Source organism: Cololabis saira, chromosome 24 (genome assembly GCF_033807715.1).
Source record: "Cololabis saira isolate AMF1-May2022 chromosome 24, fColSai1.1, whole genome shotgun sequence".
Classification (NCBI taxonomy): Eukaryota; Metazoa; Chordata; class Actinopteri; order Beloniformes; family Belonidae; genus Cololabis; species Cololabis saira.
In genome coordinates this window covers 16,094,969-16,109,599 of record NC_084610.1, presented here as the reverse complement: position 1 = coordinate 16,109,599, position 14,631 = coordinate 16,094,969, and the positions used below count along the sequence as shown (strand labels likewise).

General features: G+C 42.3%; 1 protein-coding gene across 2 annotated transcripts in view; it reads left to right on the top strand.

Annotated features, from left to right (window-relative positions):
* The window catches only part of LOC133424941 (NALCN channel auxiliary factor 1-like), a 59,192-nt gene extending 47,106 nt beyond the window's left edge, over positions 1-12,086 (top strand). Inside the window, exons 2-3 of one of the 2 annotated variants that reach the window (XM_061715539.1) lie at positions 5,601-5,769; positions 9,996-12,086. In XM_061715539.1, the coding sequence (XP_061571523.1) occupies positions 5,601-5,769; positions 9,996-10,294 (468 nt within the window). In that variant the 3' untranslated portion in view covers positions 10,295-12,086. Of the gene's footprint in view, positions 1-5,600; positions 5,770-9,983 lie in introns of both variants that reach the window. The other variant, XM_061715538.1, reaches the window with a different exon arrangement.
* The last annotated feature ends 2,545 nt before the right edge of the window (positions 12,087-14,631 follow it).

The window sequence follows — 14,631 nt, the reverse complement described above, 5'->3', positions numbered from 1 at the left end:
TTTCTTAAAACATGTAAACATGTCCAAAGTTGCATCAGAAACATGTTTACAGCCTGGTACAAAAACACGGTTTTGGTCTCCATAGTTAGATTTCACATCCTTGACAAGTGGAAGGGTGTTTTGTTTCTTTAGGGAACGACTTGGCCATCTGCCATCACGGTGGCTACTTAGCGCTGAGCATTTTTTTCAATGAATTGATTACATTACAACACACTGAGCAAACGCTTTTACCCAAAGCAACTCATGGTGGAGGAAAACAATCATGCTACAGTAAACATATTAAAAAACTGAGTGAGTGTAGTTAGGAGAGCTTGTAGGTGTGGGTTAAAAGGATAGTGAGGTACGGTTGTTCGGTGCTTCCTAAAAACAAAGAGGGATGACCCTGCTCTTGTAGCGACTGCTAGCTTGTTCCTCCAGTGGGAACCATGGAGGACACCAGTTGTGATTGAGATGGGTGACAAGTGGGCAAGGCCAGTGGATGTTGTGATGAGACAACACCTAGGAAAGGGCAGATCATTTTACATCTGAACTGGGGATTAGGAGCTAAGAGAACATAATCAGCCTTATTTAAAAGATAACATGACCTGCTGTGCTATTAATTGTATTAACAGACTCCCCAACCCACTTTGGGTTGATCTTTGATGGCCCAGTCGGCAGCCCTGGACTTAGCTGGTCACTGCTGCGACTACTCGCTTTGGGAGAGCTGCCTATACACCATTTAAAACCAACCTGGAATGGTCTGGTCCAACCAAAGCGGTCCAACTACTAGACAAATGCTGGCTTTTCTGTTTGACCCACCTAGTTGGGTCAACGCTAGGCGAGCAACTGACGTCCACGAGAGCTTTGCTTGGGATTCCAGCAGTCCTAATTTGGCCTCTGGACATCCTCGGTAGAAACCACTATTAAAATGACATCTGAAGCAGTTCAGTCAGAATCAATGTAAGGCACCCTTAAGGCTGAATTATGGTTCTGCGTTAAATCCACGCAGAGTCTACGCCGTAGCGTACGTGGCTACGCAGGAGTCTCTCCGTAGCCTACGCCGTAGCCTGATGTGCACCTCCCAAAGAATTTTACTACGCGTCGAGGCGACGCAGACCCAACGCAGACCGAGAGGGCTGTGATTGGTTTGCTTGGTAGCAACACATTTCCGGTTCCGGTTCGTGAAACAGTCGTGAACTTTCAGCGCTCTTTTCTTCGTGTGTGTGTGATTTATTTATTTTTTGGTTGTTTTGGTTTTTTGCACAATAGTTGTCCTTATCTCTTTGATTCACTGTGACCGGAAAAGCCGGAAGCTAAACAAAGTATCAACTAGCGCTCTGGGGGGGTATTGCACCACGGTGAAATGGAGTGACGGAGAAGTCCGAAGGGTTCACGCCGGCGTCACGGCAACGGCGTAAGCTCTGCGTTGGTTTGACACAGAAACTTAGTGCCGGAGCCTGAATCAATGTAAATATAGATGAATGTGTAGGGTGAGATACATACATGCTTCCTTGTGTCCAAGTAACTATTTAGACTCCTAAAACATACCTGTATCATGCCTCTAGTGGTCAAAGTTAAAATTTTCAGACACAGCATCACGATCAAGCTAAACTTCAGCTGCTTTCTAAAGAACCCCGTCCAATATAAGCCAAAAGGATAGCACTACACCAGATACCTGAGGCCCGCTTAGGGATACCCATTTAGGGGCCGACTTATCTTGTCCTCAGTTTCCATGGAGACCCCAATTGTGTATGGCTTTATGATGGGCCTTGCATTGGCCCCACATTGAGCACATCTTGTTAGCCCCACACAACTCCCCTATAAATTTGAATCTACATGGGTTAAGAGTGGGGACCATCAGAGTCTCATGTCATGCTCTTGTGGGGTAAATCTGGTACATGTACGTGACTGGAAAACAAATTATATCTTGCACAAATAAAAGCAAAGCTAATTCCTTCAGCGCTTCCCTTTGTAGGCGTTTCCACAGTGGATCATTGTTTTTTTCACGTTCATTTGGCGTAGCTTTTACCTCAAGACCTTCTGATACAACGCTCCCCATTTTTCTGGGCTTGGACCCGGCACTGTGAGTGGGTGGAGCAACTGAGGCAATATAGGATACAGTATCTTACCAATGGATTGAGCACTGACAGAGCTGGGATCAATACTACGACCTTGTAGTTGAAGGGCAACCGACTCTGCCCACTATTACATTATTACATCCTGGAATTTATTTTGATTTATTGTTTGTTAGATTGTCAGGATTAAATCATAAACAAGAGGTTGGTTCCTTGTGTGTTTGCTTACCCAAGGACGCTCCACAGATGCTGGGACAGGCGCTAAGAACAATGCAATGGGGTTTAAGAGATCACATGACCTTCTTATGTCAGGGGTTTAACACCGGGTTAAACTGTAAACTCAACTAAAGCTAGCACCCAAATGGCTGATTGTTTTTCATCACAGAAATTTCAAAAATGATTAACTTGCTTATATTCATACCCCTGCAATCTTTTTTCATTCGCATTCATGTGATTTCACTTCAGTACTTTTGTTTCGTTGGAGAGTCCGCAGTGCAGATACAAAAGGCTTTATGTCACTCATGTCACATGCACAATAGCACTCCCCAACACCTAGTGGAGTTTCTCTTGTCATTCTATTTCAAGACATTAATTCATATGTGAAAGGTCTCCTCATGCTGACATTACTTCATTCTCCTGCTTGGTAAAAACCCGACTGGTGCTAATGGTTTGTTTTGTCTCTGATTCATGGCTCGGAAATGGCTGCTGTACCTCTTTTACTTGAATTTGTCAGGCAGTCAAATTACTCTCTTTGTGCCTTTCATCACATAATAGCAGCACATTTCCTCCAGTGGTGAACAGACAGAGCTTTTCTTTGCACGTCTTACCACCCTGCAAAAGAGACTGAACTACTGTACAGCCACCCAGGCACAGTCGGAGTTCCGCTATGACACCAGCACTCCAGGCCTCAGATGTTCATAAAGAATATGACATACCTGCTGGAGGTGCGTGTAATAAGCACCAGCTTGCGGGGCGCACCACTTGTCACAAGATGAAAGCGCAATATGGCATATTGTTGTAACACAACCCATGTACAATTAAAATGGGTGGAAAGCTTTCTTAACCTTCCACACAGTCGCCATCCAGCGACTATATTAGATATATCTGGTATGCTTAATAAAGTGGTGACTGTATGTGTATTGATACACTCAGCCCTTAATTAGATGCCCCAGCTATTAAAGTGGCAGGAGAATGTATTTTTTAAACAAAAATATTAGAGGCTGTAAAAAGGACCCCCACCCCCCAGGCAGTTTTTTTTTTAGCCGTTTTACTGTTGTAGTTTTACGACTGTTTTACTACTCACCCTCCAGACCTCCTCATTCAACCTCCGTTCTGCATCCAAAAACACCCTCCTAGTTCCCAGAAACAAGCTCTGCACTAGGGGGGCGACCGGGCCTTTTCCTCTGCAGCGCCGGTGAAAACTCACCTTTTTAAGAAAGCTTATAGCTAAATATATCTTTTATATGCTCTGTTTTTAAATATATTTAAAAAAAAATGTTCACGTTTTATTTTTCTGCTCTTGTAGCACTTTGAGATTACTAAATATAAAGTGCGTTATAAATAAAATGTATTATTATTATTATTAGTTGCAATTATTACATGAAAATTCTCTAATCACTCAAATTGTAATTACATCTATCGGTGCTGTTGATTTATTGCTAATAAGAAAGTGCTAGTCTGCTAATTCAAAGCCGTTGACAACATACCTGCTATATATGAGCTAAACTTTGCATTGTGGTGGGGACACATTTGTCAGCTCCAAGTGTTAAAACAACCTCATGGAAATAACATGTTTGAAGGTCCTAGCAATAATTTTAATTTATTGCTAACTTAGAGCTACTGATTCCACACAGTTAACATTAAACCTGCAAAATATAACATTAGCATCATTGTGATGAAGATAATTGATTAACATTAGCATTAATAGTCTGGCAGAGCCTCTAAGATTCTGCTAAATATAAGACAAACCTTGGCGTTATTGCAGAGAACATATTTTTTTAACACTAGCATGTAGCTCAAAGTGATGTAACAGCCTGATAGAGTCCAACTTTGGTGAAGACCGTATGCTCCACACCCTGACAATTGTTTGGACTTGATGCTAATATTAGATTTCTAGTCTGTTAATTCAAAGCAGTTAATATTACACCGGTTAAATATGAGCTAAACTGTAGCATTGTGGTGAGGAACAAACTTGTCTAGTATTAGTATTTAGCTCAAAGTGCTACAATGTCCTAATAGAACTGCTAACATGTTTAACAGTTTACCCCAGCAATACTTTAGGTCTTTTTAATTAGCAATACATTTAATCTCTTAATTCAACACAGTTAACATTAAACCTGCAAGTTATAGCAGACACATTAGCATAGTTGTGGAGAACATTTGTTAAACACCTACATTCAGCTTAAAGTTCTCTAATTGCCCCAAAGCCTCCAAGTTCTGCAATTAGTTAATTGATGACAGTGTACATCCCAGCCTTAGTTTGAATTTCATGTTATTAGTGAATTGCAAAGCAGTTAACATTATACCGGCTAATTATGAGCTTAATTTAGCAATTGTTTTATTAGCATCAGCTCAACGTGCTAAACTAGCTCCACAGAGGCTTTGACTTTGGAATACTCTCATCATTTTGATTTCATGCTTATTGTAAAATGCTAGTCTGCTATTCAGAGCAGTTTAAATTGGGAGGAGAAGAAGAAAGGGAGGAGGAACGGGGCAATGATTGACAGGAAAGGGGGAAAAGGACGCGTTTTTCACTGCTTAAAAAACACAGTCATAAACAAAGCCATGCATGGAGTACTGGAGTGAAGTTTTTCTTGTTACACCTTTTTAGACACATTTGAGGGATATTGGCCAAGACTTTTAATAGTGTTAAAAGCATGTTAAAAATTATGTCACAATACCTTTAACATTGCTGCAGAGAAGGTGTTTGTCTAACTTTGGCGTAGCTTCAACTGCAAAAATAGTCTCACAGAGGCTCTGACTTAGGTGTATTTTCTCCTAGCAGTCAACGCCAGAGACACTTTGGATTTATTGCTAATTATATGAATCCAGACTGGTTTGCCCTGGGCTCATTTTGTTTTGCTAAGCTCTCCAAGCCCCGGGCTTTGGGTATTACATATCACCATCTGTCTCTTTCCGCAGATAAGTCTGTGCATTTTGTGTTACACCATGTCTCAAAGCAAACCACTGCAATTTTAATTTAGAAGACGACAAGGGGTCAAGTTTGTTGAACTTATGTAGGTTTTGAATTTTACTGAAGTTAATAAGCTAAACCTATCAAATTATGTAAAATAGACCTACCTTGACTGCTATGGGCCGGCTGGTTAACCTGGTATACATTTTAATTATAAAAATCTTTATATATCATAAGTGGTTAAAATGTAAATGTATTTCTTGATTATTGTGTAGAAAAAGACTCTTTTATAAATCTAAAATTAAACAGGGAGGTCTAAGACCTCGTAGAGGCAAATATCTTCCACCAGGCCTCAAGTGGATTGTGAATCTGCATCTATTTATGTCATTTTCTTCCTTCTTCCTCCTCCTTAGATGGCCTACAAGCACTGGCTCTGTGATCAGTATTTCCCATCCACGCAGCAGCCCTGTCAGAAAGTACCGTGCCACCAGTACTGCCTGGAAGTCCAACAGAGCTGTCCCTTCATCCTGCCCGACAACGACGACCTGATCCACGGCGGAAACCCCAGCTTCATCTGCACAGGTTAATAGCTCGGAGAGCTGCTTTCTGCATCCACCAGATGACGTTCGGCCGAGTTCTCTGCGGCGGAAAAGAATAAAGTTAATTTAAAAAGGATACACTGATTTAATTTATGAAAAATAAGGACTAGTCGTTTTCCTTTCAGGAAAACAGAAGCGTTTCTGAAGGTGTTCTTGTGACATCTAGTGGTCTGAGGGAGAACTGCAGTGTGAAAACAAGGATGTGAAAATGCATCGATAAATTGAATTTGGCATGTTTCTCAATATTTCCTGCAGTCTAGTCAGCAGAAATCACCAAGGACTCGATCTCAGCAGACCAAAGGCCTTATTCCCAATCACAAATCACCTGGATGAGATTAATTTAACATCTTATAGGCAAATGCAAGTGTTTACACACTGATTTGATCATACTACCAAGGTGATCTGTTTCCTCTTTTCAGCCTAAATTTATATTACAGCTTTACCTCACAAAATGTATAGATTAAAAAATAAATTACATGCAGTGTACGAGGATAGCACTGGTACTCCATATTTGGTATATTTATAGCCGTTCTAAAAATTAAAAGTAATACATCAATCATAACCTGGTTGCTGATTTGGTTTCTTTCCATCCGAGTCAGCAGTTTCGTCAGCATCGTTGTCTGTGACACACAGCTCTATGTGGCAATTAAGCCATGTTAAATCCTGTTGTGCCTGACTGCCACATTTTGTGTCAAAAATAGCTCTCCTCCTCTTAGTGATGGGAAGACTGAATACACAGACATGATTCACATATTTTTAAATTTGGCGTGACTTGTGCCTCGTCTGGAAATGTCATTAGCGGGTCCACATTAAAGCAGCAGTCCATAAGCTGCTCACAGCTCCATTACGCTTTGACATTTTAATTGGCCTCAAATTAATCAAATGATGATTGTCTGTAAACATGCAAGTTCACTGAAAACAAGTATTTGGTAATTGATCATTTATTGTTGTTTTTAATGGTGCACGTTTGCTCAATTGAACATAAATATAAGCCAAAAAAATGGGTTTCAAATTACAGCCGAAAAAATCCACAGCAGTATTTCCATCCATCCATCCATTTTCTTCCGCTAATCCGTTGCCGGGTCGCGGGGGCAGCAGTCTCAACAGAGATGCCCAGACTTCCTTCACCCCAGACACTTCCTCCAGCTCTTCCAGGGGGAGTCCGAGGCGTTCCCAGGCCAGCCCAGAGACATAGACTGCGTTTACATGCAGTCAATAACCCTTTTAAAACCCGAATATTGGCAATAACCCGAATTTGCACGGCCATGTAAGACTAATCACTTCATAAATGTAATGAAGGATATGAACATTTTGGCATTTGTAGACGGTAGAAAGTACGGGGATTGCGAGATTTACAAGAAGGTGAGCGAAAAGTTGCGCGAAGCAGCATTTGTTTTGAATCTGGATACAGGAAGAAGAAGCGGAAATGACGGGAATTGCGTCATGATGTTCTCCGTGTGTCGCTGGTTTGATCCAGATATCCCAAATGATTAATTACCATGTAAACGGAATATTCCGAATGTTTCAGTAACCGGAATATTAGCAATAACCCGAATTTTCACTGCATGTAAACGTAGTCAGCGTATCCTGAGACTTCCCCGGGGTCTCCTCCCGGTGGGACATGCCTGGAACACCTCCCTAGGGAGGAGGGACATGCCCGGAACATCTCCCTAGGGAGGAGGGACATGCCTGGAACACCTCCCTAGGGAGGAGGGACATGCCTGGAACACCTCCCTAGGGAGGCGTCCAGGAGGATCCGGTACAGATGCCCAAGCCACCTCAGCTGACTCCTCTCAAAGGAGCAGCGGCTCGACTCCGAGCTCCTCCCGGGTGACCGAACTCCTCACCTTATCTCTAAGGGAGCGTCCAGCCACCCTGCGGAGGAAACTCATCTCGGCCGCTTGTATCCACGATCTTGTCCTTTCGGTCACTACCCAAAGTTCATGACCATAGGTGAGGGTAGGTGCGTAGATTGACCGGTAAATCGTGAGCTTCACCCTTCCGACTCAGCTCGACGGTCCGGTACACCGATCGCAACTGCGGACGCTGCACCAATCTCACGCTCCATCTTTCTCTCACTCGTGAACAAGACCCCCAGATATTTGAACACCTGAGGCAGGACCTCTCCACCCACCCGGAGAAGGCACCTCACCCTTTACTGGTGGAGAACCATGGCCTCGGTTTTGGAGGTACGCTTCAAATCCGTGTCCAAGACATACGGCCGAAGGTCAGATGAAACTACAACAAAGTCGATCATTGACCTCCGGCCTAGGGTGTCCTGGTGCCACATGCACTGATGGACTCCCTTATGTTTGAACATGGTGTTCGTTATGGACAAACCGTGACTAGCACAGAAGTCTAATAACATAGCAGCGCTCTGGTTTAGATCGCAAAGGCCGTTCCTCCCAATCACGCCCCTCCAGGTATCACTGTCATTGCCCATGTGAGCGTTGAAGTCCCCCAGTAGAACAATGGAGTCCCCAGTTGGAGCACCATCAAGTACTCCTCCCAATGACTCCAAGAAGGCCGGGTACTCCGCACTGCTGTTCGGCCCGTAGACCTTTCCCCGACCCGAAGGCGCAGGGAAGCGACCCTCTCGTTCACCGGGGGGAACTCCAACACATGGCGACTGAGCTGGGGGGCTATAACCAAGCCCACACCAGCCCGCCGCCTCTCACCCTGGGCAACTCCAGAGTAGTGGAGGGTCCAGCCCCCTTCAAGGAGCTGGTTCCAGAGCCCAAGCTATTTGTGGATGTGAGCCCGACTATTTCTAGCCAGTACCTCGCACAAGCTCTGCACCCCCCCTGAAAAAATGGGGTTCAAATTACAGCCCAAACATTCCACGGCAGTATTTTTATACAGATATTATATATACAGTGTAGCAATACCAGTTCTGACCACAGGGGGGCATGCCGCTCTGCTGTGTTTAAAAAAAACATTACTGTACACATGAGTGGGAATGGTCCGGCACACTCTTGTAATACCACTTCGTCTCACTAGGGTGGGGGTCGGCAACCCGCGGCTCCAGAGCCGCATGCGCCGCCCTAGTGGCTCAAAAAGGAAAAAAAAAGGGAAAAAAAATCAAAAATGTTTGACCTTTTTTTTTCATTTTTTACTTTTTTTTCCCTTTTTTTCTCCTTTATTCTCGCTTTTCTTCTTCTTTTCTTTTTTTCTTTTTTCTTCTTTTTTTCCTTTTTTCTCTTTTTTTCTTCCTTGTTCCTTTCCTTTTTAATCTCGACATTTCGACTTTTTTCACGAAATTTTGACTTTTTTCTCGACATTTCAACTTTTTTCTCGACATTTCGACTTTTTTCACGAAATTTGCGACTTTTTTCTCGACATTTCAACTTTTTTCTCGACATTTTGACTTTTTTCTCAACATTTCGACTTTTTTTCTCAAAATTTCAACTTTTTTCTCGACATTTCCACTTTTCTCTTGACATTTCTACTTTTTTCTCGAAGTGCATAATGAAAAAAAAATCTTCCTCCAGTTCTAACTAATATAGAAACATGCAGCATCTGTTGCCTTCATTCTAAGGCTTATACAATAATTTTCATTTTTTGCGGCTCCAGACATATTTGTTTTTTGTGTTTTTGGTCCAATATGGCTCTTTCAACATTTTGGGTTGCCGACCCCTGAACTAGGGGCTCCCTCCATGAACGTTTCTGTGATATGCTGCCACCATGTGGTCAGAAGTGGTCTTGCCACATGGAGTGGCTTTAAGGTTGTTTTGATTTTATTTGAAGAAATATTTAGCTAAGGGAAGGGAATCAAAAGGGAAAACCTAATCCACCTTCTCGACCATCATCTGTTGTCTCCTTCTGCTTAGCTCGGTGGGCTCGTGGCATCATATCTGTCCTATTCAGACGAGAGTGGCTGCAGCGATTTTGAAACCCAGACCATTTAAGACTCTGACGCATCAGATGGGTATTTTTTATACAGTTCAGCTGACGGTCAATGTGTCTGGTCCAGTGTTTTGATTACAGCGACACTCGGGGGTCTGATCAATCTCTACAGGCGAAGTATATCCAAAGACAGGGACCAAATCAGGGTCAACTCACAGGCACACATGGAGATTTGTAGTAAACAACTGCAAGAGTGTCATTTCTCTTTGTTTTTTTTACTATTGTGAAGTATCTGTGGTTTGTAAATAGAGAAACGCTGCAGGGAAAAGTAAATATTTTCATCCATTGTAGTCTCTTTCCCAGGGCTCTTGGGGAATCATCCATCAGACAATGAGGCGAGATGCTGCGACGTCCGATGGGACTCCAGAATGGACAACCCTTCAGGCGGCACGCTAAAAAGGACTGCTTCTTCCTGCGAGCCCGAGGGGGCCTCGGTCACCTCCGCCGCCACCCAGAGACTGTGCAGCGGGCGGCTGAAGATCTGCCTGCTGGCCCTTGTCCTCCTACACACTGTCATCATCATTTCGGCCTCCCATAATTCTACACTTGTGGGCGTGGCCGCCATCTTCTCGCCAGAGGAGGGTGCGTCAAACGAGGAGTAAGCCTCAGGGTTGAATCGAGGCTCGTAGAGTGATGTCACCAGAGCAGGATTATGGCTTTTACAGCGCCGTGGCTGCCGGGGACAAAACTGGCGAGACGCGCTGGAGATGTCATTACAATGTGCCGCTAAAGATCCATTAATCAAAGGAAGCGGGAGGGTTTTACCTGGAGATAAGGGTGCTCAAACTGGACATCAAGCCGGCCAAGTTGTTGGAGGCCCAACCCCTTAAAAGAACTGACCTCTTGCCATGCTCGTTTCTATCCCATCCAAATGTTTTCTAGCTTATTGTCCCATCTATACTTCTCGTCCTCCCCTCCCCTCCTCCGCCCTCTCCCTACATTCTCAGTCTGTGTTTGGGTGGCATGTAAGAGGTAAAACAGACATTAATGAAGTGTGCTCTCAAGATTATCATTACCTTTTAGATTTTTGCTGCACTTTTTTCAGGTGCCAGAATGTTTTTTTTGGTTTGTTTTGTTTTGTTTTTTTGACATATCTGACATATCAACTGTGCTCCACTTCCTGTCCCTCATCACCTTAGAGGCGTCTTCTTTAGTACCTTGTATGTGATGTTGCTCGAGGGCCTGCCAGGATCAGCTCATCCCTTACTCGGGTGTGGGTCTTGCTTCACTAAAAGAAAAAAATGTATGTGGTTCTTGTGTATTCTGATGTCCAGCTTGTGTTATTTTTTGATTTTCTACCGGACCTTTTTCTCAGCCCCCTACGGCAGAACTGCCTAAGCATTTTAGGACCTTAAGTGCTCTGAGACTGGCTTGCTTTCTCTCCTGGCTTGTTCGCCAATTGAGCAAGCCAGGAGTGAAGTGGACAAGGTGGTGACAGTTCACGGTTTCAGGGCGGGGTTTAGCCACCGTGCAGCACTCCTCGACGGGAAGCGGGTCCTAGGTTTCTCTGAAGGGTTCAGTTTACCTCACACGGGGATGGAGACGCCCAGTGGCTCGTCTTTACAGTGCTGCAAGTATCCACACATTGCAGGAACAACCTAGGGATGCTGACGCTGCGTGAAGCAAACACCTGTGGCCTCATTTATCAACCAAATATAAGCTACTTTCTACACAGAATCGGGTTTATTAGTTTTACATTGTGCTTTTGAAGAACAGACCCCCAGTAGACTTTCCTATAAACACCCAAATATAACCACGACTGTTTCATTTTACCAAGAAATGTTATCCAATCCCATATCCAATGTGACAATGTTACTAGCCTCAGTTTCTCATCTTCAGCTCATGGAGGAATAAGGGAAGGAAAGATTGTCATACAAGCTAGCATGCAAATTGTTTGCCAACACGATTTAAATCCAATTTGAACAAAGTTTGATAATGTCGATATACTGCAATATAGGGCTGGGCGATATGGACCAAAAGTCATATCTCGATATTTTCTAGCTAAATGGCGATACTCGATATATATCGATATTCTTTCTGTGCCATAATTGGGGTTTCCCCCAAAGCATTATAGCATAGCATCTCTGTTAGCTACATTTTTTTCTGAGGCAAACCCTTAAAAAAAACTATTATTAACAGAGGTCTGCACAATATCAAAATGTATAAAACAAATGAAATAAAAATAAACTGCCTGCATATATAGAATAAAAATGCTTCTTGAATAAAATAAAACAAATATCCCTTTCCTGCATAACAATTAAATTAAAATACACTGTACAATTAATACAATGTAGACGGTAACAGGCAGACTTTTCCACTGAGGTTGACAGTTGTGCAAATAACAAAACATTTGTGCAAATCTCAAATAAAACATTCAAGTCAATTTGTCACAAAATAAGCTATATCAAAATCATAAAAAAATTAAAAAATCTTTTTTTTTTTTTTTAAATCGATATAAACGATATTGTCTCGTACCATATCGCGTTTGGAAATATATCGATATATATTAAAATCTCGATATATCGCCCAACCCTACTGCAATAGTATGACATTTGTTTAGTCCAGTTAAAGTAAAACTTCCATCATGTTAATGTCCTGATAACCGAGTTACTAACATATGTCTCCAGCTGCAGCTGTAAGAAAAAGTATTTCTAAAGATCCGAGCAAACTTGACCAATCAGCAACATCGGCCCGCCCACAAAAGCTCCTGGAATTTCACCAGAACTTTATCTTCTTGAAACGTAGTGTGTGGAGTAGGCGGTCTCACAGGCTCCTGGTCGCCGGGCAATAGTCCTGCCATGGCAACGCATGTTTGGTTTGATAAATGAGGCCCTCAGATCTCGGAGTGCCTCTCTGCTCTGTAACACGGGCCAGAATTAGAGTCAGTGAGATGCTCTCTTGTAATAATCTGTTCACAGATAGGAAGCAGACGCCTGAAAAACTCAACGTTCCCACATGTGCATGATTTTGAAGTTACAACCATGAATTCTGACTGTTTTAAATCTCAAGCGGATATGATTGATTGGTAAAAATCAAGCTGTCCAATCAGAGGGCTGATGGATTTGTTGCCCTCAACTATAAACCGTTTTTTCTGTGTTTCGGGTCACTGGGCAGCGTCTTTTCTGCAGGATCTGACTCCGCCCAACCCGGGTCAACCCCAAAACTGACTGGCAGCCGGTTGGCAACCACCTAATATCCGCCATGACAAGCTTGCTGTTGTATATAGCAGCAAACCGTTTAACCCCATAGGTAGGGTTGCCACCTTTCAGAAACAGAAATAAGGGACGCCCTGATTTCAGCAGCGCAGGAGCCAAAAAAAAGCCCCTAAACTTCTAAACTGAATAAAAATGTGTTTATTTTATATGAAAAAACAAAATGCTTTGATTTAAAGTTTAAAGTGCTTTAATAGCATTGAACTTGCATGACTGTACAGACAGCCAGCCATACTAGCAACTGAAATAGCCTCCTATGCTACGTATGTCCACATCAGCCCAGATGTATAATATAGCCTACAGGTGAAGAATATGGTGTAAAAGTTAATTTATTTCAATAATTCAACTAGAATATGGTGTAAAAGTTAATTTATTTCAATAATTCAACTAGAATATGGTGTAAAAGTAAATTTATTTCAATAATTCAACTAGAATATGGTGTAAAAGGTTAATTTATTTCAATAATTCAACCAGAATATGGTGTAAAAGTTAATTTATTTCAATAATTCAACTAGAATATGGTGTAAACGGTTAATTTATTTCAATAATTCAACCAGAATATGGTGTAAAAGTTAATTTATTTCAATAATTCAACTAGAATATGGTGTAAAAGTTACTTATTTCAATAATTCAACTAGAATTTGGTGTAAAGATTAATTTATTTCAATAATTCAACTAGAATATGGTGTAAAAGTTACTTATTTCAATAATTCAACTAGAATTTGGTGTAAAGATTAATTTATTTCAATAATTCAACTAGAATATGGTGTAAAAGTTAATGAAAATACGGTACAAATCGCGTCCCGTATTAGTTCAATACGGGACGCAACATTTTTTTCTCAAATAAAGGACAATTCCGTATTTTACGGGACGGGTGGCAACCCTACCCACAGGTCCCCCCTGTACAGTTGTCATGGAGGTGAAATCTGGAGACCAAAACAGTTTTCTTTTCTATCAGTCTGTAAAAATGTTTTTTTTTTTACTTGCTTTCACAGACTCCCCCCGGTGGTCAGTGGAAGAACTGCGGTTTTTCCACTAATGCTTTGCATACCGGATGTTACCCCTTGGCTTCAACTCCAACGCAGGTCCTGAAAGTGAAACAGAGCCTCACTTTCACTTCCTTTAATCTTTAATCCAGCCTGAGGAGCTGGAGTCTGCTCATGAAACCCTCGGCCCTCTGACTGGACAGCCTGAACTGGACGTTAGCGGTTTCTGGGGTTTAATCACAGTCACACAGCTTTGGGAGCTTCGAGTTTTTCCTCTGATTTTGTCTGTAAACAGATGCTCACAAAAGCTCTTCTGTTTTCTTCCTGCAAATCTTTTCTACATATGCACAAACTTGACTTGGCCAGAAAGATTTACTTCACAGGGTGACACTGCAGCTTGATCTACAACTACAGACCCTGGAATCACTTGTGAAGGTTAAATTACAAGCTTAAAGTCTTATTGACTCTAATTTGAGACCACTTTGTTAACGCAACGAGGCAATAGAACAATATGGGGGGTAAATGTCGCTAATTTGTGGCATTTTCAGTAGAGATGGCTGTTTAGTTTTTTTTCCAGAGTCGGTGCAAGTGACCAGTCAATCAATCAACCCACTGACTCTGAAACCTTTAGGCGACCTGATCAATAGCGATCTCTCACGGTTAGACAAGGGCTGTTAGAGTCGGCGCGCAACGGAGAGAGAGGAGTTTTCAAGGGCTTATTCATCTGATCTAGTTCTGGAT